We start from the raw sequence: 27,529 nt of genomic DNA on the forward strand, positions 1-27,529 counted from the left end.
TATTCTGTGCTGTATCAAACTCCTGCTCAGCAGAATCGTCCAAAAATTTCACACGTGACAAAACCGTTTTGCCAGTAGTGGTGTGGACAGAACAATTTTCATGTACAGGGGAGTTCTGGGAAGACCTCAGTGGTGATACTGCTACTGACTGTTCACACAGGTCCATTACGTCCTCTACAAAACCTACAAGCCGCTTAGCGGTGAAGCAATCCGGATAGCCTGAGATAAGCTCTCCCCACTGCTTGATCGAAAAACTACTGAACAAGTTATTCAAGAGGGATACCAAAGCATGTACTGTAGAATTATCCCCATTGGTCTGAACTGTTTCATCATTTGTCATTGTGTTACAGTTCGAGCTTGCCATTTCACTTTTTTGTTTTTTATGTCTAAAATGTTGTTTTGTGTTAAACTCCGTGTTTGAACGTTTAAAGCGCTGCTGTCCCGCTGTGTGAATGCGTTTCAACTGAACAGCCAGGTCTATATATAAGGTCGGTTTAAGGTTTCTTTGTAACGTCACCTGACGTTTCTTTGTAACGTCACCAGTCAAAGGACTGGCCCGCCCCGTCATAACGAAAGGGGCGGGACAAATCTGTTGCTTAGCAACTGAAAAAAAGGCACACCGCGCTGAATGCTACATCCGGCCTGCGACGGTACACCGCCTCCGCACCACCGTTTAAACATGAAGTGTGGATGTTAGAAGATCCCAAATATGGTGAGCTACTGGGAAATTACTCACGTTTTTGTTCTTGAGAGTGAGCGATAATAAGCGACATTTTATTGAGAAATTACAGTAGTCTGTCTACAAAAACTACAAAAATGACCTAAATAAGACAGAAGTACACATTCATTTTTATCGTTTTGTCAACAACAGGGCGCATGAGGTTTGTTCAGTATTTGTTGTGTCTACAAGGCTCAGGCGCCCCCATGAAGTGTCTTATTTGTATAGTTGAAAGCAGAGGTGTGGACTCGAGTCACATGACTTGGACTCGAGTCAGACTCGAGTCATTAATTTTATGACTTTAGACTTGACTTGAAAAAATGTTCTAAGACTTGTGACTTGACTTGGACTTTTACACCAATGACTTGGGACTTGAATTGGACTTGAACCGGTTTACTTGAAAAGACTTGATATTTTACCCCAAATATAAAATTTAACACGCATATTATATGGAGATTGAAAATGTGACGTCATTCACGGGTAGAACCGCAAAGGATTCTGGGAACTCGTGGCAAGCGGTACTAGCGCACGCAGGCTTTCAATTAAAATCAGTCACACAGCGATAAAAAGAAACACAAAAATGTCAAGAAGCTGTTGTATTATTAACTGCAATAGCCGGTCGCATGACAGCCACGGGAAGCCGACGGGTAAAGAGATCGGTTGTTATCGGATTATGTCGTGGAAGAGAAATTGTTCAAGCCATGTTTCCGAAGTAACAAAGAGGCGACTGGATTGCAGCCATTCAAAGATCAAATATAACGTCCTAGAACACTCCAGCTCACAGGTTAGTCTGCTCCAAGCATTTACACAAAGGTCAGTCTGCTGTTGTAGTTAATGCGTCATTTTTCTTAACATAATTGGTGATATAGGTTACAAGCAAGTCTGGCGCTGAACAGAAATTGTCGCGCTATGCTCCTTTATTTATTGTGCATAAATAGTAAATTGTCCTGACACAATATTGCGTTTCGCTTCTGTTATTATGGTACACTGACAAAAACACATACTTTTATTCACAGGATAAAACAGGTTTTTTGTATCACTAATTGCCCAGTACGATTACAGCATACAATATTATTGTCACTGCTACATTTCTGTGATGGGTACCAGAAATTATTTCTACTACTAATTAATTACCGTTGAGCTCAAAGGTTATATTAATAAACGGTTAACGAATGTGTATTTATGAAGACGATTTGTGAGACTGGTAAACTTATGATACGTACGTCTTTCGTTCTACACGGTGCATTTCAAGGTCCTGCACCCATCCGTCGGTAAACTGTACCTGGGCTTGTTGCAGTGACCGGAAGTTACTAAACTTCATGAGTGTATGCACTCACTCCAAGAACCGTATGATTATAAATATGCATATAAATATGCTAGGATGAGATAGCTGACTTCATCCAACTAGCAAATGTTTTCCAGGCTACGTTGGTGATACAGTTTTTTTTAATGTGTATGATATTTTTGTCATGCGATTTTAAAGCTGGTCCTACAACCGCATCCAAGAATAACATGCAGCTTATCTCAGAACTGTCGGTGAAAATTATTCTTGGAGCTAAGTTTAATTGAGCTGCATTTTAAAGAGGTGCAATTTCACAATTTGTGTATATTTTCTAAGTTCACTATTTTGTATGTGTTGAGAAAAACACAGATTTTAAAATTACATGGTCTAATATTTACATTTAGCATATAACTGCAACATTATTTTTTCGTTTGTTTTTTTTAAAGACTCGAAAGGACTTGAAATTCAAAGTTTCAGACTTGTGACTTGACTCGGACTTTTACACCAGTGACTTGAGACTCGACTCTGACTTGCCTGACATTACTTGAGACTTGACTTGAGACTTGAGGATAAAGACTTGAGACTTACTTGAGACTTGCAAAACAATGACTTGGTCCCACCTCTGGTTGAAAGCATTATAAAGGAACGCAAAACTAAATTACATATAATTATAATTCTTGGCACTTTCTGGTGTGTGTGAGTTAGTGTTTCTCTTTTATGATTTGTGGGTCCAGCATCAAATTTAGAATCCTTCCCATCACACATGAGGTCTTGAATAATCATCTTATTTTAAAGACCTCGTAGTTTGATAGTTTGCTCTCAGACTGTGGGCTTCCTTGTGGTTTTTAGGATATTTAGAAGTAGAAGGGGATCATCCTTCTGTGGAACCAGCTCCCAGTTTGAATGCAGGAGACGGACACTATCTCTACTTTTAAGATTAAGTTTCAAAGTTACCTTTTTGCCAACGCATATAGCTAGGGCTGAATCAGGTGACCATGAATCCTCCCTTAGTTACCCTGGGACTACCCTGCTGGGGGATTCCCACCATGTGTTTATACACCTCTCTGCATTCAATAATTAGTTCTTGTTCATCTCTGGCTCTCGTCCACAGTGTGTCTTTTGTCCCCTTTTTCGTCTCCTCATCCCCAAAGGGTCGCAGCGGGCTGCCCCTCCCTGACCGTGGTTCTGCCAGAGGGTGCTTCCTGTTAAAAGTGAGTTGTTCCTTCCCACTGTATTGAGGTTTTTTCTTTTTAATTGTAGACTTTCTACCTTACAATCTATACCACCTCGAGGAGACTGTTGTTGTGATTCAGCTCTGCATAAATACAATTAAATCGAATTAAGTGGGTTCAGCTGTTTTGTGAAATAAATGTGAGTGACATGGTAAGTAATAGCCTGCATGTAACTCATGGTAAGAAGAGCAATATCGCCCCCTCCTGGTTCAACCTTTTTTTCTTTGCAGTAATCTTTCCAATAATAATACATATGCACTAACCTCATGCTTGCTGTTAACAATAGCCTAAAGACACAAAATCAAGTTTAGTTTTTTCCTTAAGTTTATGTTTTTTTTTATATGGTTGGCATTTATTTTGTTTCTTTTTAATAATTATATTGATTCTATTGATTGTTTGCCAAGCACTGAGGTCTCTGCTTAGACTGTGCTACTGGGATCACTGATTTAAAAATGAGGCAAAAGCACCAAAGTTGTGCTCAAAAATAGTACAGTGAGCTACAAGCTGTTGCTGTAGTAATTCTAACACACTTATTGTTTTTAAATACATACATGTTTAGTTCTTTTAAACCTAATTATATATTTATTTTTTTTTGCAAAAGTGTCACCTAAACACCCAAATATACGTAATTCAAAACTTACTTTAATTATTACCCATTTGGCTGGTAACATGGACCCAGTCTGATGGATAGTTACTGAACAGATAGTCTTTTCTTTAAAGGCTGCATTCAGAGCAAATCATTGTAAAAACAAGACAAGTCAATAAAAAACAAGTAATAACTATAATACTAAACTACAATAGAGAGAAAATCCAGTAAATATAATTATATTATGTAAAAAATATACAAATATTTACCTCTAATTTAAAAAGACATTACAAGGGTACTAGTTTCATTTTAATCTAAACATAATCTAAATTGACACTAAATCAGTTTAAATATTACAGCTGAAGGTGATTTTAATAAATGTACTGCTGCTTGACTTTGTTTTACTACTGCAGTATAATTTATCATGTACAAAAGCTCCAAATGTTGTTTCTCTGACTTAATGTTCTGATGACGTTTGTGTTACTTTGCAGGAAATAGTCAGGACCCAGATGAACCTGTGCTGGAATTCAGTGTGGGTGAGTAATATGAGCATTTATGAAGGCTGTCCATGACCTGTAATTAAATTTAGCGTCATTAGTGCCACTCATTGCAAGTGACAGTGCACATGCTTTCAGCATGGAGTCTGCTCTTATGGTAGCAAAATAAATTCAGAAAATCTCCATCAAAAAGCAGCTCAGCAGCAGAAATATATATGGTCAGCTGGTTGTGAGTTAATGAGCATGTGAAATCAGTGTGAACATTTTGAAACAACAACTCTCCAACCTCGTAATTGTAAGACTGCCTGTGCAGCCACAGGAGCCTTCAGAGAGTCTTCCTGCTTGTCTCTTGGGTTGATTTGCTCGTGTTTTCTCACCCAGTCAATGACTGTAAAAGGGCTGGACTAATTGGAGGCAGGTGTAATTGATTGCACTGATATGCTAGTCTACTTATAGCCCACATTACAAACACTGCTGTGTTATTTTGTCTCTCAGTGCAGGTATGTAATGTGACAAAACCTCTAATGATCTGATATGTTTGGGATGGATGGGCTGTGAATTATATAGTGAATTGTCTTATTTTGTCGCTCTGTGCAGGCTTTCTACTTACAGGGTGGTGGGTCTCAGAGGACAATTGCTACCCCTGTTGAAGTGAACAACGTGTGGAGTGCAACTGGCTTTGTGGCATAGCTGGCTCTGGCCTTGGACTGTGTGTTTTTACTTTGTACCTAAATGGGACACTGGACTTCTAACTACTATTCATTGTGTTTATAAATAAAATTTTAGAATTTTATTGACTGTCATCTTTTTGCCCACGGTGGAGACGGTTGGTCAGACCTAGAATCTGTGTGTGTGTGTGTGTGTGTGTGTGTGTCATCAGCAGGGTTTTGCATAAAAGAGTGTGAGCAGGTCAAAAGGTCAATTCATTTATTGTAGTTTTATGGCAGCACCCTCTAGTGGCCTTGAAGCAAACAGTCTCCTAACTAAGCCATGGCATCTCTGGTCTCTCCTACTTTTGTGTGCTCTGCTGGAGGAGCAGCATTGGATCTAGTGATACTGAGTAAGCTGATTAGGACAGGCCTGGAGAAATGTGGTTTGCATGAAGTATCAGGAAAAAAACAACCTTGTATTGTAAAATAATAATACACGAATAATAAATACTTTTCATGACATTCAGATTTCTGGACTCACGAGTTCATAGAACATTAATGTTACGAAACATTGAGAAGTCTTAAAACTACATTGTATACTTATTATTTATTTACTTTAATCAGATTTGACTGGTATTTTTAAACATTAAGTTTTTGTTCCTTCAACTATTGTATTTAAGCTTATATAAACATACTGTGAGTGAGTCATAACTGCCTAAAAAACGGTGAGGATGTGGCCGCAGTGGCTGAGAAGCAAGAACTTTGCTTTTTCTTTTTTTTTTTCTTTTTTTTTTTTTAATTGGGAAGCATAAATGAACATACCAGAAAACCCTGCACGAAGGAGCCATATTTGTTTTTTGTGTGTGCATAAGATGACGCTTTAGTATTATTACACATATGATAAGGATGTTAGCATGCAACACACAAACTCAAGTGGTGTTGCCAAGATAGTTGCTGACTGGCAAGAAACTTCTAGAAGAAATCTGGTGACAGTCCAAAGCACAAATGAACATGTTTAATACTCGTGCAAGACCCTGTGGGAAGGTGCCAGATTGCTGTATTTTGTGTGAATCAGGAAAAGTGCACGGTGATGACTAAAGCTTATAAAACATCTCTCTCCTTATGTGTGCATATATGAGAAAGAAAATTCTGCCAAAGCAACTTTAGCTTCTTGCAAGCATCAGTACACAAAGGATGCTAACACAAAGCTAGCCAAGAACCAAGAGTGATTTTAAAGTTGAACGTATGCCGACCCCAGCAGCCAAAGGGAGCTCCGGGGAGAGCTTCTTGGGGTCCAGTGATGTGTCCTGAAGAGACGACATGAGCTCTCCCTCCTGTAGGCCCACCCCAGCAGTAGGTGCTGTCTGTCTCATTCCGAGTTAACTGCTACTCCTCTACATCTAAACGAGCCAGTTGAGGAGGTTCAGGCATCTGACAAGGGTGCCTCTTGAACGCCTCCTGGGTGAGATGTTCCAGGCATGTCCCACCAGGACAGACAGGACACACCCAGGACATGTTGGGGAGATCACAGCACTCAGCAGAGAATGCCTCAGTGTCCCCCAAATAATGGAGGAGCTGGCTCGGGAGAGTAAGGCCTGGGTCTTCTCTGCTTATGCTACTGCCACCGAAACTGGACACCAGATAAGCTCAGAAAAATGAACAACCTGTTTAAATAAAGGTTAATTTAAAAAAAATGTTTGTCATTAGCTAGTCTGTGTACTAGCTAACACTTCTCCAGTGTTGAAAATGTTAAACTCACAACCTGCACATTTTCTGGTTGCATCATCAAATAAATACCCCCAAAAGTAGTCTGAGTACTTTTACACTGGTTTTATGCTGCGATATTTTCAAAGTCTTTCAATGAACACATTCAGTCACACATTGTTCATCATTTATTGGAAGTTTATTGTTTAATGTCCTGTCTAAATAACTTCAGTCACCATTTGTATTCATTAATGAATAACTGACTTCTAATATTAAAAGAAATAGAAACTGTTGTGCTGTTGTTCACGTAGAAGGGCCTGCTGCTGGATGTCCAGACTTTGTGCGTCAGCAGGAGGGTCAGGGTACAGGGTTCGAACCTCCTCATGAGATGTCGTATCTGCTGGATAAAAGCAAGCTACATCACATCTGGGATTGTCCTAGAGCTGCCCTACAGTAACAATCAACTGACTAATATATGAAATACTTGCAGTAGCACAATAATAAACACAAAGCAAAAAAGTGTTTAGTGAAGATAAAAAACCTCATCAAAGTTTTAGTTTGGATAAAGGGAGACAGAGCACCAATCTAAACAAGTCTAAACCATCTGGCACCTCCACACTTGTAAGAACAGCATGACCAAAGTGATTGTAGGAGGAAACAACCTTGACTTCCTTTACATAGCTTAGTACTGAGAATAAAAGAAAAGCATGATTAGAATTATTTGTGCTTCTTCTTCTTTCGGCTGCTCCCTTTAGAGGTCGCTACAGTGGATCATCCGCCTCCATCTCTCTATTTCTAGCATCCTCCTCAGTCACACCAACCCCCTGCATGTCCACCTTCACTACATCCACAAATCCTTTCTGTGGTTGTCTGAAAACATCATCCACGGAGACTCTTGCCTGATCTCATCTGTCAGCCTCTCCATCACCAGTGCAAACAAGAAGGGGCTCAGAGCCTCTCTCTGATGTAATCTCAACCCATCACATACTTCTCTGCCCCTCAGGACTTTCTTATGCAGCACCACAGTTACTCTCTTCGCACCTTATCATAGCCTTCACTCCTACCCTCTCTATGCCTCCCGTCTCCATCCTCTTCAGAGTTGCCTCACTTCCTTCTCTAATTCAATTTTCGTCCAAAGTACTCCTTCTCCCTTCTCAACACACTTTCTTCACATTAGCACATTTCCATCTCTATACTTGGTTACTCTCTTCCAGCACAATTTATGTGCCTTGCCATTCATTAAAAATCATTTTCTCCTTAGTGTCCAGCCTCACATACAACTCACTACAAGCCTTTTCCTGTGCCAGTGACACCTCTCTCTTTGCTGTGCACCTAGCCTTTTAGTACTCCTTCCTTCAGCTCCCTGACTATCCCACTCTTTCTTTGCCAGTCTCTTCCTTGAATACATTCCTGAATCTGTTATTATTTGTGCAATGAAAATTAAATCAAGAAAGATTTTGCTTTTACAGTCTCACTGCAGGTTGATACATTATAAGCACGCCTGTGGTTCACATAAGCATTAAAAGCTTGTATTACTCCCTGATGTTTTGCCTGTTAGCATGTGCAGCAGCTGGAGAAGGACTCCTAGCTGAAGACAGGACAGCTTCTCGATGTGCAGATTGGTCGTCTTCTACGAAGAAGCAAAGGAGAAAAACCCCAAATTAAACAGAACAACTACTTCTAATAACAAACAGACGTCTCTCTAAAACCGTGGCAGCAGTTCACCATGTCAAATGCTTTCTTGTCGTGCACAGTGACTATAACAATCAGCCCCACTGGCTGCACTGTCCTGCAGTGACATAAGTTAATTCAGCATTGCTATAAAACAATGAGGCTATTACGTTTGACCTGTACTTGCAGAATACATTCCAAAGCTTTTGTTTCCTAAAGCATTCGTCCTTCTTTGTGAGCAGTTTGTGACAAAAGAAAAGCCCAGAAACAGGCACCAGTTCAAAGGCATTTCTCAGATGATTTGCTGTAAACTTGAATACAAGCACAGATGAATAAATGTCTTGGAAAACATTGTACTGAATACATTCTTCACTACGAATATCAAATTAAGATCACACGTTAACAGCCCAGAGTTAGTATCGTGTCTTTGCCTCACCACATCTGGGGGTTAACTGGGTTAAATTCAACATAGCAGCGTCTCTAAATGACTGATTCTAAGCCTGGCACAAAAGATAGAAATCCCTGTTGTTCTGGCATCTTATGCCTGCACACATTACCCTGCTGTTCAGTGGTGCCTGACTGCAATACCTGTTTACCAGATTGTAGTGGGTCTCGTGTGAATCTGTGCAACCCATCTGAACCTCCAGTTGTCACCGCTCTTTCCTCAGACACCAACGTAAGGCTGACAGCACTCTGAACACTTCCTGTTGATCATCTGAAGCACGACAGGGGACTGAAGGCAGGGCAGGGATCAGGAAAATAAAGGTTTATAATTTGCACAAATCTTACCCTGCTGGCTGGGAATTTCATTGGGTGGTGGGTGGTTTGGTGCTGACACTGAGCAATTCTGTGAATGCATTTTTATTTATTTATAGAGTTGTCATACAGGGCAAAATGTGAAAAAATTTGCTGTCCTTGCAATGAGTTACTCAGAGTTCTAGACGAGCGCTGGCTAAAAACAGAGGAGGGCCTAGATGGCGCAAGATTTGCCAGCTTTTTCTGCAAGGTTGGGATGGGCGGAGAGGGCTGCCTCTGCAGGACGACAACTAGATTCTTTCTTTGTCATTCTTTGACAACGACACAGCGAGCTGAAGCGCTCCTGTCTTTTCAGGCTTACTGTACCTCATAATTCGACCGTGAGTCTCTCTCCACCCTGGTGGCCTGAGGTACCTTCTTAGTCTCTTTTTCCTGCCTCACCACCTTTTCCTCCTTCTGCTGACGTGTTTCAGCTTCATGGATCCTGCCTTGGTTTTTCAGCTTATGCTGCAGAGTAGATAAAACTATCTCTCAAAGTCCACTCCATTGTGATACATATATATTTAACATTACTGTTTCTCATTTTCTAAAGCTTAAAACAACACTAATTTGCTTTAAGACCAAGAGTGCAGCAGGTCAACTATCACAGTAAATATAAGGACTTTTTGTTAATAGGTTGTTGCATTTGCTTTGTAATGCTGACTTCACACAAACTGGACGGCAACAGGTTTTTCAACTCGAGCAATCTAAACATCACCACAGTTAAATCAAACCAGTCGTCGTCTGAATTTTGTTATGTTTAAAAACTATAGTGTCACCGTCTGCCTGAGAAATATTCTGCTACAAGTGGGCTTTGGTATTGTTTTTCTCTCCTTTTCTCTCCCTCTATCGCCTGGGCGGAGGCCATTGTGGGCTCCCGCCTTTGGCCTACATACCTGGGAGATGGTGAACACCTGCATCTCATTAACCGGCCTCTACTTACGGGAAGAAGTTAGACTGCTCTTTGCTGGATTGTTGCTTGACTCATGTTAGTGAAGTCCTGGCTAGGACACTAGTAATCTAGTTCTCTTGGATTTTGAATCTTGTGCTAACACGTCGTTTCCCTGTGTACAGACACCCTGGACCTGCCCTTGTTCCTTACAGAAATTCTGGTACAAGAGAGGAGTGAGAGACTGGTGAGACGCCAAGAGAGACAGAAGGAGAGTGAGTGTGTTCCCCCTGCTTTTCCCTGCAGATTCCCTGGAGACCTGATCCCTGCACCCTTGTCTATAGCACTTTGACACTGTCGCACATTTAACTTGGTCTAACACAGGGCCATATAGGTTTTTACCCTCTTAATAATAAACAACTTCATTTAGGAATTGCATTTTGTGTTTATTTGTGTCATCTTTGTTTAATATTTAAATGTATTCATCAATGTCAGAGAAAGCTCACATACTCAATACCAACAAGAAGAAAGAAAGAACTACAAATGACTAAAGTTGCAGTGAGGAAGTGAGATCTGACTAATGACAGGAAGTAAAAAGAGTCATCAGTTCAGAGACTGTGACAGTTGAGATCGACAACAAGAAAGACGTGAGGCAGAGAAGCACGATGGATGAATTCAGATGGATTCAAATGTTTTTATCTCTGATGCTGATGATTCTGATTCCAGGTAAGGATACAGGAAACATTTTATTAGCAACAAAACTAAATATTATCAGTATTACTATGGTCAATAAACTTTACAGTAAATAAGAAAGCTGAGCATGTACTGTTGTTTTAGGGAAATATGGGACATGTTTACAGACCCGAGTCTAAAATCTTCGCTCTGATTGTAAAACTGCTGCATTCTAATTTATCTTTCATATTTCTCATCAATCTTCTCAACAGTATCTGAAACTGAAATATCCATTTTTATGAAAGTTGGAGATGACGTCACTCTGCCTTGTCTAAATGTGATAGATGAGCAGAATAACTGTGACAGTTCTGAGTGGACCTTTGTTTCAAGACACAAAACAACAGTAGAGCTGATCACACTTGGACAGACAAAGTCAAATCAGACAGACTGAGTGTTACAGCGAACTGTTCTCTGGTTATTAAGAAGCTCACATTTGAGGAAGTTGGTCTTTATTCATGCCTACAGTACAAATTAGGAGAAATACAAACTCTAAACGCTCTGGTTCATCTGTCTCAGGTTAATCTTTTTATTATTAGTCATTGGGAAGCACCTACAAAGAAATCCGTCACAATGAGAACCTGTTCAAACCATTTGATTTTGTGACCAAAGGTGCTGGTGTAATGACTTGTAATTGTGACAGCCCTGACACTTTGATATAAGTACTTGCTTTTGATGAATATATTATCTGTGTTGATTAAGGGACTTGCTTTTGAAGCATTGACTACTTATTTTGAGCAACTGACTTTTCTTTTTGATGAGGTGACTCACTTTTGCGAGTTATCCACCATGTTTTGCAGTTTGCACTAATTGTTTTGAGAAGAGCCTTAGTAGTGGTGCAGAGATCAATTCTGTTGTGAGAAATGCACCAAAGCAACTGATAAAAACTGTAAACTGCTCTGTGGTGACATATGGACAGTGTCATCACACCGTGAATTGGCTGATTAAACGTCAAGATATGAACAAAGATGACAAAGAAATACTGACCTCACAGACTGACTGCTCCACTACTGTGACCCTTTGGAAGTCTCACTATATCTATCCATCAAGATATGAGAAAATGAAGTGTGACGTGACTGATGCTAACACAGGAAGTGTGCAGCTGTTTACCTTTAGCTGTCAGACCTCAGATGAGGAAACAGGTGAGCTCACGATCAGCTGTTTAAAACAACTAAAAATAGCTAAAATATTAATTAGATGTATTTCAGGTGTTTGGGCAAAATAGCTTTTGTTGTGTTTATAATTTTGGGGCGATCGTGGCTCAAGAGTTGGCAGTTTGTCTTGTAATCGGAAGGTTGCCGGTTTGAGCCCCAGCTCCGACAGTCTCGGTCGTTGTGTCCTTGGGCAAGACACTTCACCTGTTGCCTACTGGTGGTGGTCAGAGGGCCCGGTGGTGCCAGTGTCCGGCAGCCTCGCCTCTGTCAGCTTGTGGGGATAGGTTAATTGATTAATCCAAAGTGCCCATAGGTGTGAATGTGAGCGCGAATGATGTCTTTGTGTGTTGGCCCTGCGACAGACTGGCGACCTGTCCAGGGTGTACCCCGCCTCTCGCCCTATGACAGCTGGGAGAGGCTCCAGCACCCCCCGCGACCCTAAGAAGGATAAGTGGAAGCGAACGGATGGATGGATGGATGGAAGGGGAGACCTTGGCAGTACAATAATGGTAACATTTAACAATTTCAACCTAACACTCAAAAACACAAAAGAAAAGAAAACTAAGAACTAATGGAAAGAATATAACTGAAACCACAGGTAATAATAAACACAATGCCAATTTATTTGTCTCACAATCTGATACATTTGGTTTTGGGTTTTTTGCTTGTTTTTCACAGGTACATTATGATAAAGATGATGTTTCAATAAAGTATGAAAGCACTGGAGGCTCTGGTGTTTCTGTCAGATACCACTGATCCACAACATCAGCTCAGCAGAAAAAAACTGCTGTTGTATTATCAGTATAATCTTATCTAGTTTAATAGATTTAATCCTATTGTTACGGCTCTGGCCATCTTTTGAATCACAGTGGCTGGATTTTGCTGGCAGCTGCTGATTGGTTCCATCATCAAGTGGCTGTTTTAAAAATCCTCTCCAGCAGTCTCCCCGGCAGTAGCTGACAGCAGCAGCAGGCCCGTCCTTGGCCTCCAAACCATCTATGACAGATCTGGGTGTGTGATTTCAGAGAACTGCCAAGTTTTGTATTTAGTGTGTTGATACTTTGACTTTTAACTAAGCACTGAAGCAGAAAGAGAGAACTGCCTTATTATTTTTCTATCATTTTTTTTTCTTGTTTATTCAATTAGCGAGTTGGGGGTAGCGCTCGGCTTTTGTTTGTTTTAGATTTCTAAATGACCGTTATGGGTTTTGTAGCATGAGTTTATTGACCGTTAAATACCATTAAATCTGTATCAGTTTCTTCCTTCTTATTGCTTACAATAATGTCATCTGGAGATAAAATGTTTTTCTATTCATTTGTTATCTGCCCACAACTAGTTTTGCTCTAAATGAATGCCTGGCTCATTAGGTGTTTGTCTGGTCTCTAGATTTGTCTTTTTTCATTTCCTATTTTATTTTGGTTAGTTTTCTTTCATTTCTTGGTAGCTTTACTAACACCTTTGCCAACTCTGCCGTGATTGCCTTGAGCTGGGTGTATTTACCTTCACCGGTTTCTGCCTCCCAATTTGTGTCTTGTCTTCCCTTTGCCCTTTTTAGTTTACTGCCTTTGCTGTGATAGTTTCCCTAACTAATCTTATCTTCCTTGCGTCAAGCTGGATTTTGATTTTGGGTGTCCTGTTTTTACTGTTCTTATTTTGTATTTAGCCAAAAGAAAAAAATCCACTGTGTAACTTGAATAATACCGACAGGCCTGTGACTGAAACACTGGTTATCACAAATAAGGTGTTCGTGATATATTTGTTGAATTTAATTTGCTGAACTCTAGGGTTTTAAACACTAGAGCATATTGATGAGCATATTAATATATTATCTATAACATATTAATGAGCATACATATTTACCAATTTCACAGATTATTGTTAAATGCTACTGCTGATAACCCCTGAACCACAGCCTCTATTCTCACCACTTACCGTTTTCTGTCAGAAACCAAGAGTGTCGCTACGAACCCAAAACATTTGGGGGCCTTACCTTCCCTTAATTTTTTTAGATTTTCACTTGTAACAGCAGATTCTTAAAAAAACAGTAAAATGAGCACACCACATTGTAACGAACACACTTCCTCTCCACCTCATCAGGGGGAAATTACTTAAGATTAACGGTGAGGAACTGTTGGGTTTCACTCCAATAGCATTATCTGCTATATTTCCTGTACCTGCAGTTGTAAAATCAATTCATCTCACTTATGTTGGTTAAGGAGTTGAGTCTGACACATTAACTGTCATGCACCTTCTGATTTAAAATATTTAAAAAAGGGGAGCTGCATTATTCCAAAAAATATCTCACATTCGACTTCTTTATTCATTATTTTCTTTTCAATGTCAAACACATCAATGTCACAAATCAACTGTGAGAATGACAAAAATATGAACCTGCCAAGTCTTCATATAAATTTCCTTTAGAAAAAATGTTTCAGAAAAGCTGATTTACTCCAGCTGTGTAACATTATCATCAACATAAATGAGAGACGACTAAAAATTGCTAAATTTGTGGTGAAACATGACAAATGACAGGAAGTACAAACCGTCCTGAAGGGTCATCAGTTCAGAGACTGTGACAGTTGAGACTGAGAACAAGAACGAAGTGAGACAGAGAAGCAGAATGGATGAATTCAGATGGATTCAAATGTTTTTATGTCTGATGCTGATGATTCAGATTGTAGGTAAGGATAGAGGAAACATTTTTATAGCAGTGAAATAATAATCGTATCAATATTATTACAATCACTTACCAATAACATGAATAAGACAGCTGAGCATGATCTGCTGTTTCAGGGAAGCATGTTTATAAAGTTGTTTCTAAATTGATTTTCACTCTTATTGTAAAAAGTGCTGTATTCTAATGTTTTTTTATTGGTTTTCTTCAATGAAGATTGTTGATGACGTCATTCAGCCTCGTCTAAATGTGATGACCAGAATAACTGTGATGGTACTAAATGTTTTTTTATTTCAAGAAACTAACAGCACAGCTGATCAACCTTCGACAGATCAGTGAAAAGGCCACAACTAAACCAGACAGATTGATTATTGAGGTGAAATGTTCTCTCTCTGTTATAAAGTATTACCCTATTTACTCAGCAGGATACAACACAGTGAAGTGTGAGGTGACTGATACAGACACAGGAAGAGTGCAGCCATTTACCTTCAGCCCTCAGCCCTCAGGTGAGGAAACAGGTGAGCTCACGATCAACTGTTTAAGATGACCTCAAATATTAGTTTGATAGATTTTACATTTTTAAGATCTTTTTTTCATTAACAACTTGTGAAATAATGACACACTTTTTGGTTTGCAAACACAACAAAGGAACCAGCGAGAAAAACTGAAAGCAGCGCAAAATCAGAACCAAAGACAATCAGCAATCCTTCAAAATCACGTAAGATTATGATGATTAAGCAGGAAAAACACGTTTTCTTTTAGAGTTTTAAGGAGAGTTCATACTTTAGTTTACATCTTTTTTCCTAATGAATATTATTTACATTTTGATGACAGAAAATCACTTACCTATCCTATAGGAAACTTAAGATGTAACATTTGATATGATGGTGTGGTTTTGGCAGGAAACATTGTTCACTTGAGTATCATGGCTGTTAAATGGTGTGAAACGTTTTTCAAACATTAACATGCAAAAATGTTTCAAATTTGTTTTGTCTGCTTTATCGCAGCTATTTCGTGGTGTTCTCAGGAGTAAATAGTGGAGATCTTTTGCTCTCCTTCACTGTCAGAGATGGAGATAAAGTCACTTTGCCTTGTGAAAATCTCATCAACAATCATCACAACTGTGACACTACTGTCTGGCTCTTCACTGATTCAAGAGGCACACCATCAGTAGAGCTGGTTTATCTTGGACAAATCAAAGAACAGAAATCAGACAGACTGAGTGTTACAGCAGAATGCTCACTGGTTATAAAGAAGGTCACAGCTGAGGATGTTGGTCGTTACACCTGCAGACAGTTTAGAGGCAATCCAGGGAGACCGCAAGGTCCAGATGCTGTGGTTTATCTGTCTGTTGTTAGCAGTGAGTATTTGCAACACTATATTTTTGAGCTCAAACCATCCTGTTAGAACAACATGCTGACAAGTTACATTTTGAAAAAAGGAAACTTATATTTATTTGGTATTTCTCTTGAATTTCATCTTCACCAGTGACTGAACACAAGAAAGCTGTTGAGGTGACTTTAAACTGCTCTGTGTGGACATATGGACGGTGCAAACACAAAGTGAAGTGGATCCATATCAGTGAAGCTCTGGATAGAGATTACTCAAATTTAAAAACATCGGAGTCTTCCTGCTCTGCTGCTGTGACTTTTCTGAATGATGCATACACTCATATATCAACTTATGACTTTAACTGTAGCGTAACAACAGAAGGAAAAAAAGAGCAGCTTTTTACCTTCAGCGCTCAGTCATCAGAAACCAGGAGAGATTCTGAAGAACCTTTCAAAATAACTTTGCATTAATCTGACTAATTACCTAAAATATCCGCTCATTTTATTGATCTGAAGCTTTACAGTTTTTTCTGATTTCTTAAGCACATTTTTTGTAACTATTGGCTAATTTTGCAAAACTCTTCACACAAATAAGAAAACCTGTCACCCAATAATCAAAACATTGTAGTTCTCTTGTAAAAGCAAACACAGCTAGATTAACTCTTCACACCTTCGTAAAAATGGTGTTTCCGTATCAAACAGTACACACAGGCCATCATCTACTAAGCACACAATGCACCAACTGCACACTGATGGTATGAATACAAAACACATCTGGCTTTTGCTTTCTCTGTGCACAAGGTAAGCTATGTCAGTTTGAGCTCATACTTCTGTCATAGATCCATAAGCATAGAGGGATCCAAACTTCAAGTACTGGTGTTTATTCAAACACATCAAAACAAACACAAGTGTTTATTTCCAAGTATAGGATTATTTGCAATCGCCATAATGACTATATGGGTTACTTGGTCTGCAGTGAACATGCTTCCTCTGCCCCAGCATCTGGTCATCTAGCAATTCTGTAAAGTAACAATTTCAGTATTTTTACATCAATGGTATTGGTGTGTTTCTCATTGGCATATGGCAGTGCTACAAATCTTTGTGCGAAGTGACTGTACTAACCGATTCTCATTTCAAGATGTCCCTATGGTACTTGCTACAGTGTAGCGGCTCGAGTTAGGCTGGACCCGTTGGCCAGCTACCCTCAGGGTCATTCCACGGTTGATTACATGGTTCACTATTGTAGCTCTGATGTCATCAGCAATTCTATTTCTTACTCTTCCTACCCTTCCTCTCCCCCTCTCCTCATCTTCCTCTCCCCCCTCCTCATCTTCCTCTTGCTCTTCCTTGTCCTTGTCGTCCTCTTCATTCTACTTCTTCACCTCCACGTCCTCTTCCTCGGCCTCCTCTACTTCTCACTCTTTCTGCTCCCTCCATTGTACTCCGCACACACAGCTTACCTGTATTATAGTGCTTAGGCTGATTGCAAAGTGGACTAATTATCTAAAAAAGTTTTCACATGGGAAAGTGTGCCAGACAGTTGGCAAATTAGTGGTAATGATAGCCATACATGTGTATACTTTTGCTAGGAGTGTGTTGGAAATTTGGTAATTGAGTGTTGTGCAGTGAATTGTGCCTACAGTTTTGCAAAGTGTGTGTTACAAAATTGCAAACTGAGTGCAAAGCAGTTTTTGTGCTTTTAGTTTTGCAAACTCAGTGAGTGGTTTTGCTATAAGTCTGAATAGTTTTAGAGATTGTGCTACAGGAATCACAGTTAGGGTTTCAGCATTCAGAAAAAACTGTAATTGACTGAATTTAGTTTCCTAATGAAAGGTCCACTGAATTTTATTCAGGTGAGAAATCAAATACTGCAACAACAATAAAATCAGAAACTACAACTGGAAACACAACAAAAGAGCTGGAAATCATGGATGATTCAACAAAATTACAAGGTAATCAACAATATTCAGCTTTTTTTTTTTCAATATTTCTATATTTTAGAATGAAATGTTTTAATTTCAGATGACATGTTTTTTTCCCCTCTGTATTCATCTACATTAAAAAAACAAAAACAATCAGAAAATGACATTTAAAATATTATTTTCATGCTTTTCATGCTCTGTCTCCAGGCTCATGCTGGTACAGGCTCATCATAGTGCCTCTGGGTTTAGCAGCACTTATAGCAGCTGTTGTGGTCATCAACATCTGGACAAGAGCTGGTGAGAATGTTCACACATAAGCAAGAAGGGTTGATAAACCAGACATGAAGCTCTGAAGAAGCACGGGTTTATGATTTTGTATTTTACAGGTGTGTAAAGATGGTGAACAATGAAAAAGTCCAGTCTACTGAAGTAGCTTGACCAACCCTCCAGCTTCTATCAGATCTCACTGATCAGCACATCAACAAGCTTTATATTTGCACGAGGAGCAGAAGCTTTTAAAAAGAGAATCGTTGTTTTTGCCTTAGTCACAGTTTGGACAACAATTTGAAATCTTGATATGATCTTTTTAGAACCACAGTGACTTTTCTAAAATACCTGCCTGCATCAGCGGTAAAAAGCTCTTTCTCCTTGTACTGTGTTTTTTGGAGGTGTACATTGTTTTTCATCAGTTTTCAGCAGGCAGGGGTAGCTTTTGGTGGTTTTCTGGACCACAAAAATAGAAACACGTTTGACATGTTGTTTTCTCTTTCTGCAGAAGCCTCCTGTACAGCATGGTTGTTGTAAAAAGAAATACACATACAAATATTTTTCTTTTACATCTGCATTTGCTGATCATTTCTGAATTTGAAAAACATGCTCTCACTATTATTTCCAAAACACTCCTGTTGGCACTTGGGTAATAGATTTCAAAGCCATTTTTCATTTCTTTCTTTTTCAGCTGCAGAAAGTTAGTTTAGAGTTTTGAGCTTAGTTTTATGAGCCTGAGCCTGGATACAAAGTCATTTGTATGTGGTCGAATCTGGTCTGCGCTCAAATGAGTTTTGATTGATGATGATGTAATCACACACACTGTTATCTTTAATGGGTTTGAACATAATGCAATCTTTAAAATAAATAAAAATTCTAAGCAGAAAGTCTGTTTTGCATCTCTCACTTCAGTCACTTTTGGTGTCTTGTTTCCAGTCTTTAACTCTCATGTTATTTTAAGAACAACCACTTCTACCTGTCCCAGTTCCATAAGTACACCCTATCTTCGTTCATTTCTCTCCTTTGAACTCTTTGACAACCCTTCCCAGCATCCTGTGACTGGTTTGTGCTTTCATGACTACAAATGTAAATTTGGATTGGATTTTTGCCCTATCCTGTTAGCTTCTCTATTTGACTTTAAAGTACATTTAAATATGCCATTCAGCCACAACTTTGAGACCTGCCTGTCACAGTCAGGCTGCAAAGCTGACTGTGTGAATAAAGGAGGTGAACCCAAGCGCAGACACTCTAAAACAAAACTCAAACTTAACAGAAAGCGAGACGTTTATTAAGGCTGGTAAGACATTGCAAAACAAAAGGCAGAGGTGATGCTAAACAATAACCTAAACTGGGGAAATTAAAGATAAACATAAAAAACCCAAAACATGACGTGGATACGTGACACATGATAGATGGAACATGGTGGTGCAAAGGACAAAAGACAACCTGACACTGAACAAAGTAGGACAGAGGACTTCAGTACACACAGAGATAATGAGGGGATGTGGAACAGGTGGGAACACAGCTGGGACAAATCAGACCTAACGAGACAAGGAACACTGCACATAGGACAGGGACTTTCACAGTAAAACAAGAAACAGAGTGGAATCCAGACATGGCAACACAAGCTTGACAATATGAACAAGAAGACAAGAAACATGACAGACTAACACAGATGACTTAAGTAAAACATAAACTAAACTTAAGGTAACCAAATGATAATCCTATTACATAACATATTTAAAGGAATAACTTAAAGACTCAAAGCACTGCCCAAAAGCTTATCTCCATCTATACAAGGACAAGTGACCTCTGAGGAAGTTAGAGGAAGCATGACTTCATCTGTGATATCTGAAACAACTCATTTGGACTGTCTGCAGTGTTTATGTGGCAGCTTTGTGTATCCTATCTCATGTCAAGGCTTTCATTGGGGAGTGTGAACATTTCATTCTGTGGATTGCATTGCTCTACTGAAAATAAATCTCTTGTAAACTGGTTCATTCATTATAGAAGGTGATAATTTATACTTTGCATGTCCCACTTCTAGTAAACTTTTCCACTAAAAAGCATAATTGGATACTGAAATGTTTAAACATAAAGAATCATTCATCTTCTGCAGCTTTAAAATATCTAAAAGACACTCTGTGGTTTTTTGACCTGTGTCTGGTCGTCATTAGAGGTTAAAACCTGCAGAGTTATGCTGGGGCTGTCGTATCCACATTTGCACCAAAGCACTTCCCCTTCAGTTCTCAGAAAGAGACACTTAAATAAGATGTAATGAGGAAGAAATGATGTACCAATGAAGTGACAACAGTTGAGCCTGTGAGTTTGTTGCCTTTGCACATCTATGCAGATTAATGTTTCTACCCTGTTGGCCTTACTTTCAGTCACGAATAAAAAAAGAGAGAATGAAATTTACAGTAATCTTCCAGTTTGTGTTTTAATGAGACAGTCTGAGCTGAAAATTATATGATTGAAATGTTTACTATTAACAACATAGGCATGAGCCACAAAAAAAAAAAACAATATGTTGAACTTTCTGAAAGTGTAATAACCAACACCCTCAGCTGTGAGAACAGTTTGCTGTTACACTTAGTTTAAATGTCTAAAGGACATTTAGTGTGTGAAGCGTCTGTTTCTGACGGTAACTCTTCTACATTCTCACCAACTCTGCCCCTTCACTTCTCAGAAAAACAACACTTCACAGACACAGTGAGGGACCAACAAGTATCAGAGCAAGAAGACATAATCTTACCTTCACAAACGGACAGTGGGATTATCATAAGTCACTGAGCAACATTCGGCTGTCTGTTCTACGTGCTCGTTTTAGTTTTACAGGGTTTGATGGCCTGCAGTGACCTTTGACCTCTTTAATATTGTTTCGTTCCCCAGCCATTTTATAAACAACAGAAATTGTCAGAGAAAGGACTTCCTGAACAGTTAGCGTGAGATAGTGAGATAACAACCACAGGAACCGCCACAGGGAGCACAACTTTAAAGTCTGCGACTGTCATTACTGTGAGAAACAGGAAGGAGAAATACCGAGAAGCATGATGGCTGAATTCAGATGGATTCACATGTTTTTATCAGTGATACTAATGCTTCAATTAACAGGTAGGAATACAGATACGTTTATAAATGAGATTACAAAAGTTTACACTGAGGACATTATTATTATTATCATCTCAGCAGATTCTGAGTTCTATGAATGTATTACCTCACTAATAACAGGGAAGCTGATACACTTATTTTTCAGAAGCTCAAGAAGAAAGTGAGAAAAGAGAGACTATGAGAAATGATGGTTAAATCTATTTAGCTTAAAGTGTTTTTACTGCTGTACCTGTGCTTCAGTTGGTAAGGATACATCCAACATGTGTATAAGAGAAAGATTTAAAAACATTTCCAGCTCAGTGCACTAGTGAAAATGAAAAAGATACAAATGCATACATGTGTGCATAACTGTGCAAAATTATCTGTGCTCTGACATGCAGTGTTACCTTTTTGATTCTTTGTCGTGTTCTCAGGAACACTAAGTGGAGATCTTTCACTCTCCTTCACTGTCAGAGATGGAGATAAAGTCACTTTGCCTTGTGAAAATGTGATGAAGAATCATCACAACTGTAACGCTATCAACTGGCTCTTCATTGAATCAAGAAGCACACCAGCAGTAGAGCTGGTTAATCATGGACAGATCAAAGAAAAGGCCAAATCAGACAGACTGAGTGTTACAGCAGAATGCTCACTGGTTATAAAGAAGGTCACAGCTGAGGATGTTGGTCGTTACACCTGCAGACAGTTTAGAGACAATCCAGGGAAACAGCAAGGTCCAGATGCTGTGGTTTATCTGTCTGATGTCATCAGTGAGTATTTATACCACACCAGACCACCAGTACTTACAAGCTGTGAACAACTAAACAATATGCTAACACCTTACATTTATTTTTTTTTTTAAATGTTTGTTTGTTTGCTTTTTTCTTCGAATCTTCACCAGTGACTGAACAGAAGAACACTGATCAAGTGACTTTAAACTGCTCTGTGTGGACATATGAACGGTGTAAACACAAACTGAAGTGGATCCATGACAGTGGAGGTCTGAATAGAGATTACTCAAATTTAAAAACATTACAGTCGTCCTGCTCTGCTGCTGTTACTTTTATAAAGTCATCATACAGTCTGTTAAGGTTCAAACATTGAGGAAGGAGAGTACAAACAACCAGGTCCAGAAGATCTTGGTCAAACAATGATTTTAATGAATACACGCGTGGGAAGACCAGTCTGTACGCAGACAGCACTTGATCTTCGACTTACTCAAAGCATACACAGATTTTTATAGCATCAGGGTCTGAATTAATGACGCCCCTTCATACGTCACAGACAGGATATATACATACGTCAAATCAAAATCACAATGACTTTTAACACAGTTTAAAAGAACGTTGTCTTCGTCTCGTCTGGAACACGAGCCCCACATCCTGCCAGACGCTGTTCCTCTTTCCAGAGACAAACATGACCAACTTCTCACCTATAAATGAGTCTACTAATGTGTGTGTGTGTATGTGTTGACCCTACATGCCCTCTCATCTCACCCGTTGCACTTCTGACCTTTTACCAGACCAGAGGCTCATCCTTATGTGTAATAACCTAACTGAAACTATATGTACTATGTTGAATAAATGTTTTAATCAAGAACCTCTACTAAGAGCTTAATAAAAGAATATAAAAGTATAACAGACAATTTGAATAACCTAGTAATTCAAATAGCCTCATCTAACCTGCTCAGAATAACTTAGACTCTGCTTTCACTTCTGCTTTCCCTTCTGCAAACTCTCTGCAACTTCCTGTCAGCCTGCAACTTATTCTTTCTAAAACACACACACTGTTTAAACCTCTGAATACAATATTAATGCTGCAGATTCTATTATTAATGCAATGGTAATGATGATTATTTAACAATAGCAGTAAAATAATTTCCCTGCTCCACAAGTCACATATCTAACTCTGACTTTAAGTGTAGCGTAACAACAGAAGAAAACAAAGAGCAGCTTTGTACCTTCAGGCCTCAGTCATCAGGTAAGAAACCAGGAGAGATTTGGTTGAGAAAATTACTTTCAACTGATGTGAGGAAAGAACTTTTAATTAGCTGAATTTGATCTTTTGTTTGAATGATGAAGATACAGTAACATCAGCAACAACAAGAACAACAAGAACATCAAGAACAACATCACAGACTGATGACCCAGGTGATTTTTCTTTTTTTTTTTTCTTTTTTTTTGGGGGGGGGGGGGGGGGTTCAAAGCAATGATTGAATAGTTTTTTGTTAAGTCACATGCATGTCATATTTGCAACTTTTCTACCTCTTAGACATTGAACAGTAAATGAAAAGCTTCAGATATTTGTGTTCAGGTGCAGCTCTGGTGTGGCCGTACATCCTCGTGGCTGTTATTTCAGCAGCACTTTTAATCTTTGCTGTGAAACTGATTGTACTGAAGAGAGGTGAGAGAAAATCCCACATTAAATATTAAAGCTGAATCTTCTCTGTGGTCAAGTGTGTAATCCTGTTTTTCTTTTCTTTTCAGGGACCAAAACACAAGCCAATGAAAATGTGAGTTTAAAAATAATCTTTACTAAACATTTTAATTCTAGATCAGAAGTGATGCAGTGGTTGGTGCAGCAAAAGATCAAGAAAAGAAAAAAGAGGGTGCAAAATTCATTTTTGCTTTGATTTTATAATTATTAACTCCAAAAATGACCTCAGCCTATGTGCAAAGTCCTTTCTGGTCACAAAAAAGACCCTATGGTACTGGTAGTTGGACTTTTGTGTTGCATTTTATGTGTTTTATGTCATTATCTATCTATGATTGTTGCAGATGTTTAAACACTCAAAAGTAACTGGAAGTTGCACTGATGTAATGCATATATTTATTCAGGCTTGACTTCAAATCCTTCAGTAATTTAGAAAATAATAAGGTCAAACTCACAACTTCTGCTGTTTGCATTTGTTCTTCAACATTATAAAACTAACTTTACAACATGAGACTGTGCAAGAGATAGATTTCAAACTGAAGGGAAGTGAACTGTTGCTGTCAAACTAAGCCAAAAGAAGTGGTAACAAATTTTGACATCGTTGGCAGAGACGGGTCAGTGTAGATCCTCCTGCATCTCAGAGGGCAGTAATCATGTTTTCTTTACTGTGTAGGCGGATCATGAAGATGGTGTTTCCTACATCTCCATCAGCTACACCAACAAGGCTAACAGTGAAAATAAAGTAATGCATATGATATGTTTCTGGCTTCATCGGTGCATTAGTAAATGATGTTTTCACTGTGTTGTGTTACATGTGGTGAAACATCCTGTGGTCTGTGTGCTTCCAGGTTCGGGATAAATGTGAGAGTGATGAGACAGTTACCTACTCCACTGTGAAAGCTTCCTCCACAGATCCCAGCAGCCTCTATGCTACCATAGAGTAAACAAAAAGGAAACTTAATCATCAGGTCATTGCTTCTGTGAAAAAGCTTCGTCCCTATAAGAATTATCGGTTTGCTCAGTTTAAAAGGAGGAAGCAGTTGTGTGAGTGCTTAAAGAGCAGAATTTGTAACATTTGAAAGGCTTTCAGTTTTATTTTATCTTTTGTTCAAAGTTTTGAAATGATGTACATAGATGTGTTTATTTTGCTATTTGCCTGTAAATTTTCTAAAACTGCAGTAATTTATAAGTTTAGTTTCATTTTTTCCATAAACAATTATTCAAACATTTGTGTCTCATTACTCTAAGCATCAAAAGCAGGATTAAATGGAATCAGGCATCAGAGTGGGAGGATATGTCTTTACCTGTATGAAAAACACAATTTTACATGAATGAATGAGAAAGTTTTATTATGTTGGTTGCATTTCTCTACTGACAACAAACCTTCCCTCTGGTGAGCAGGTTTTTTCACAAAGGGCTTAAACAGATGCAGATGACACGGCCATCATGGGGTGTATCTGGGATGATCAGGAAGAGGAGTACAGAAGTCTGGTGAGGAACTTTGTCGCATGGAGTCACACAAACCACCTGCAACTCAACACCTCAAAGACTAAGGAACTGGTTGTGGACTTCGGGAGGTCCACTGCCGGTTCAGATAGATGGGGAGGAGGTGGAGGTGGTCAACAAGTACAAGTACCTCGGGCTGTGGGTGGACAATAAACTGGACTGGTCATGCAACACAGAGCACCTGTATAAAAAAGCCCAAAGCCGACTGTACTTCCTCAGGAGGCTGAGGTCTTTAAACATCTGCAGAAAGACCCTGTATTTCCCTCAAGCTATCGTCCAATTTCTCTTTTAAATGTAGACCTTAAAATAATCTGCAAAGCTCTTTCAAAGAGATTAGAGAAAATGACCCCCCTCTTAATTCATCCTGACCAAACTGGTTTCATAAAAGGTCGGCACTCCTCAACAAACACTCGTAGATTACTTAATTTAATAGACTACTCATACGATAAAAACATCGAAGCCATAATATTATCTCTAGATGCAGAAAAAGCATTTGACAGAGTTAACTGGAAATTTTTATTCGCAACTTTACACAAATTTGGTTTTGGAAACTCTTTCATAAACTGGATAAGAATATTATACAATTCCCCAACAGCTCGTATCAGAACAAATGACCAGACATCCTCCAGCTTCTGTCTCCTGAGGGGCACCAGACAGGGATGCAATTTTTATCGAACCTCTAGCAGCAGCATTTAGACAGGCTACAACAATTAAGGGCATAAAATGTAAGAACATAGAACATAAAATCAGTCTCTATGCGGATGATGTGTTGCTTTTTCTGCAAAACACACAAACCAACCTCTCTGAGGTAATTACTCTAATAAACTGGTTTTCAAGAGTTTCAGATTATTCAATTAACTGGCCAAAATCTACAGTTCTCCCCATTAACTGCTCCTTCCATAATTCTTCCTCTGCCTCACTGCAATCCGGAAATATTAAATATTTAGGTATTAATGTTTCTTCTAAGCTTTCAGACTTAACTAAATTAAATCACATCCCACTTCTAAAGAAAGTAGAAGGCGATCTGACTAGATGGAAATCTTTACCCATATCACTCATGGGAAGGGTCGCCACTATAAAAATGATGATCTTGCCAAAAATAAATTACTTATTTTTGATGATCCCTAACAAACCATCACAAGATTGGTTCAGATCTCTGGATTCATATATTTCCAAATTCCTTTGGAAAGATAAACCCCTGCGTATCAGCTTAAAAACGCTACAAAGAACCAAGGATAGAGGAGGATTAGATCTGCCTAATTTTCATCAATACTTCTTAGCCAACAGGCTTCAGTTCATCTCAGAATGGTTAAAACATACCTTCTTAGTTGAGCCTTGGCTAGATGTTGAACAGGCACTATGCAAGGATCTAGAGATTTCAGACCTACCATTTATTAGCTCAAACATCAAAAGACATGAATGCTTTAAAAGTATCAACATCAGCTTTTCTCTGACAGCATGGTGGGAGTTTCTAAAAATAACGGAGTCTTCATTAATCCCATGCAAACGTACACCTATCTGGAATAACCCTGACATATTACAAAACAATAATATGATTAATTTCCCAGAATGGAGTTGTAAAGGAATTAAATACTTAGAACATATATTAGAGGGAACAGAATTTATTCCATTTGACAGACTAGTTGCACAATATGGGATCAACAAGACAAGATTTTTAGAATATCAACAAATTAAATCCATAGTAAAAAAAAAATTTAACCTCAGTCAAGTTGAATTACAAACACCACTAAGTGCGGCACATTTTCTTACTCTTAAATCCCCCAAATTATTATCTAAAATATACAGAACACTTTCTAAATTAGATGAATCAATATCCCTTCCTATTGCAAAGTGGGAAGCAGATTTATCAGTCAGCTTAGACCAAAACTTCTGGTCTCAGATTTGCTCAAAAACCTTTAAATTAATTAAAAATCCCAGTCTGCAATTAATACAATACAAAATACTACATAGAGTGCACTATACAGGTCATCAGATGTTCAAGATGGGCTTTACATCTTCCAACAACTGCTCACACTGTCAAGGCAATACACCAGACAATTACATCCACGCTCTTTGGTTCTGTCCACCAGTGCAAAAGTTTTGGCGCGAGATATGTGAAGACTTATCAAAGTGTCTGAAATGTAACATTCCAACTTCCCCCTTAGTGTGTTTACTGGGCAGCTTAGATAATGTCACTTCAGAAAAGAATATAGCCCATATGATTTTCACTGCCCTATGCATAGCCAAGAAAACTGTCCTCATGAACTGGAAAAATAAAAATAATCTTAATTCTAACCAATATAGAAATTATCTATTAGATTACATTAGTCTTGATACAGCCTCTGCCACCACATCAGATCAATTGCTCTGGGCCCCTTTTATCAGCTCCATCACCTAGT

General features: G+C 38.8%; 3 protein-coding genes across 4 annotated transcripts; all 3 read left to right on the plus strand.

Moving 5' to 3' along the window:
* The first annotated feature begins 571 nt into the window (after positions 1-571).
* Positions 572-5,491, plus strand: LOC146558269 (uncharacterized). 2 transcript variants are annotated; one of them, XR_014888771.1, is made up of 3 exons: positions 572-712; positions 4,310-4,354; positions 4,928-5,491. XR_014888771.1 is itself a non-coding variant. In XM_085248237.1 (3 exons), exons 1-3 carry the CDS (start codon positions 2,996-2,998, stop codon positions 5,003-5,005), a joined length of 354 nt encoding a protein of 117 aa, XP_085104363.1. In that variant the 5' UTR covers positions 2,779-2,995; the 3' UTR covers positions 5,006-5,491. The 2 variants fall into 2 exon arrangements, 1 of the variants encoding a protein (XP_085104363.1); XM_085248237.1 differs by lacking the exon at positions 572-712 and adding an exon at positions 2,779-3,211 and having other exon boundaries at positions 4,913-5,491.
* Positions 5,492-10,662: 5,171 nt separating this feature from the next.
* Positions 10,663-18,988, plus strand: LOC146558270 (uncharacterized). The gene is made up of 5 exons (XM_085246783.1): positions 10,663-10,750; positions 15,007-15,099; positions 17,766-17,864; positions 18,042-18,131; positions 18,221-18,988. Exons 1-5 carry the CDS (start codon positions 10,690-10,692, stop codon positions 18,226-18,228), a joined length of 351 nt encoding a protein of 116 aa, XP_085102909.1. The 5' UTR covers positions 10,663-10,689; the 3' UTR covers positions 18,229-18,988.
* A 532-nt stretch (positions 18,989-19,520) lies between these two features.
* Positions 19,521-24,909, plus strand: LOC146558271 (uncharacterized). The gene is made up of 9 exons (XM_085247764.1): positions 19,521-19,614; positions 21,626-21,961; positions 22,093-22,276; positions 23,086-23,171; positions 23,273-23,341; positions 23,505-23,594; positions 23,678-23,703; positions 24,298-24,366; positions 24,473-24,909. The coding sequence occupies exons 1-9, from the start codon at positions 19,521-19,523 to the stop codon at positions 24,566-24,568; spliced, it is 1,050 nt and encodes a 349-aa protein (XP_085103890.1). The 3' UTR covers positions 24,569-24,909.
* The last annotated feature ends 2,620 nt before the right edge of the window (positions 24,910-27,529 follow it).

This window comes from Mchenga conophoros, linkage group LG15 (genome assembly GCF_057382185.1).
Source record: "Mchenga conophoros isolate Kocher_MC1m ecotype Shallow Benthic linkage group LG15, M_conophoros_male_GT1.1, whole genome shotgun sequence".
Classification (NCBI taxonomy): Eukaryota; Metazoa; Chordata; class Actinopteri; order Cichliformes; family Cichlidae; genus Mchenga; species Mchenga conophoros.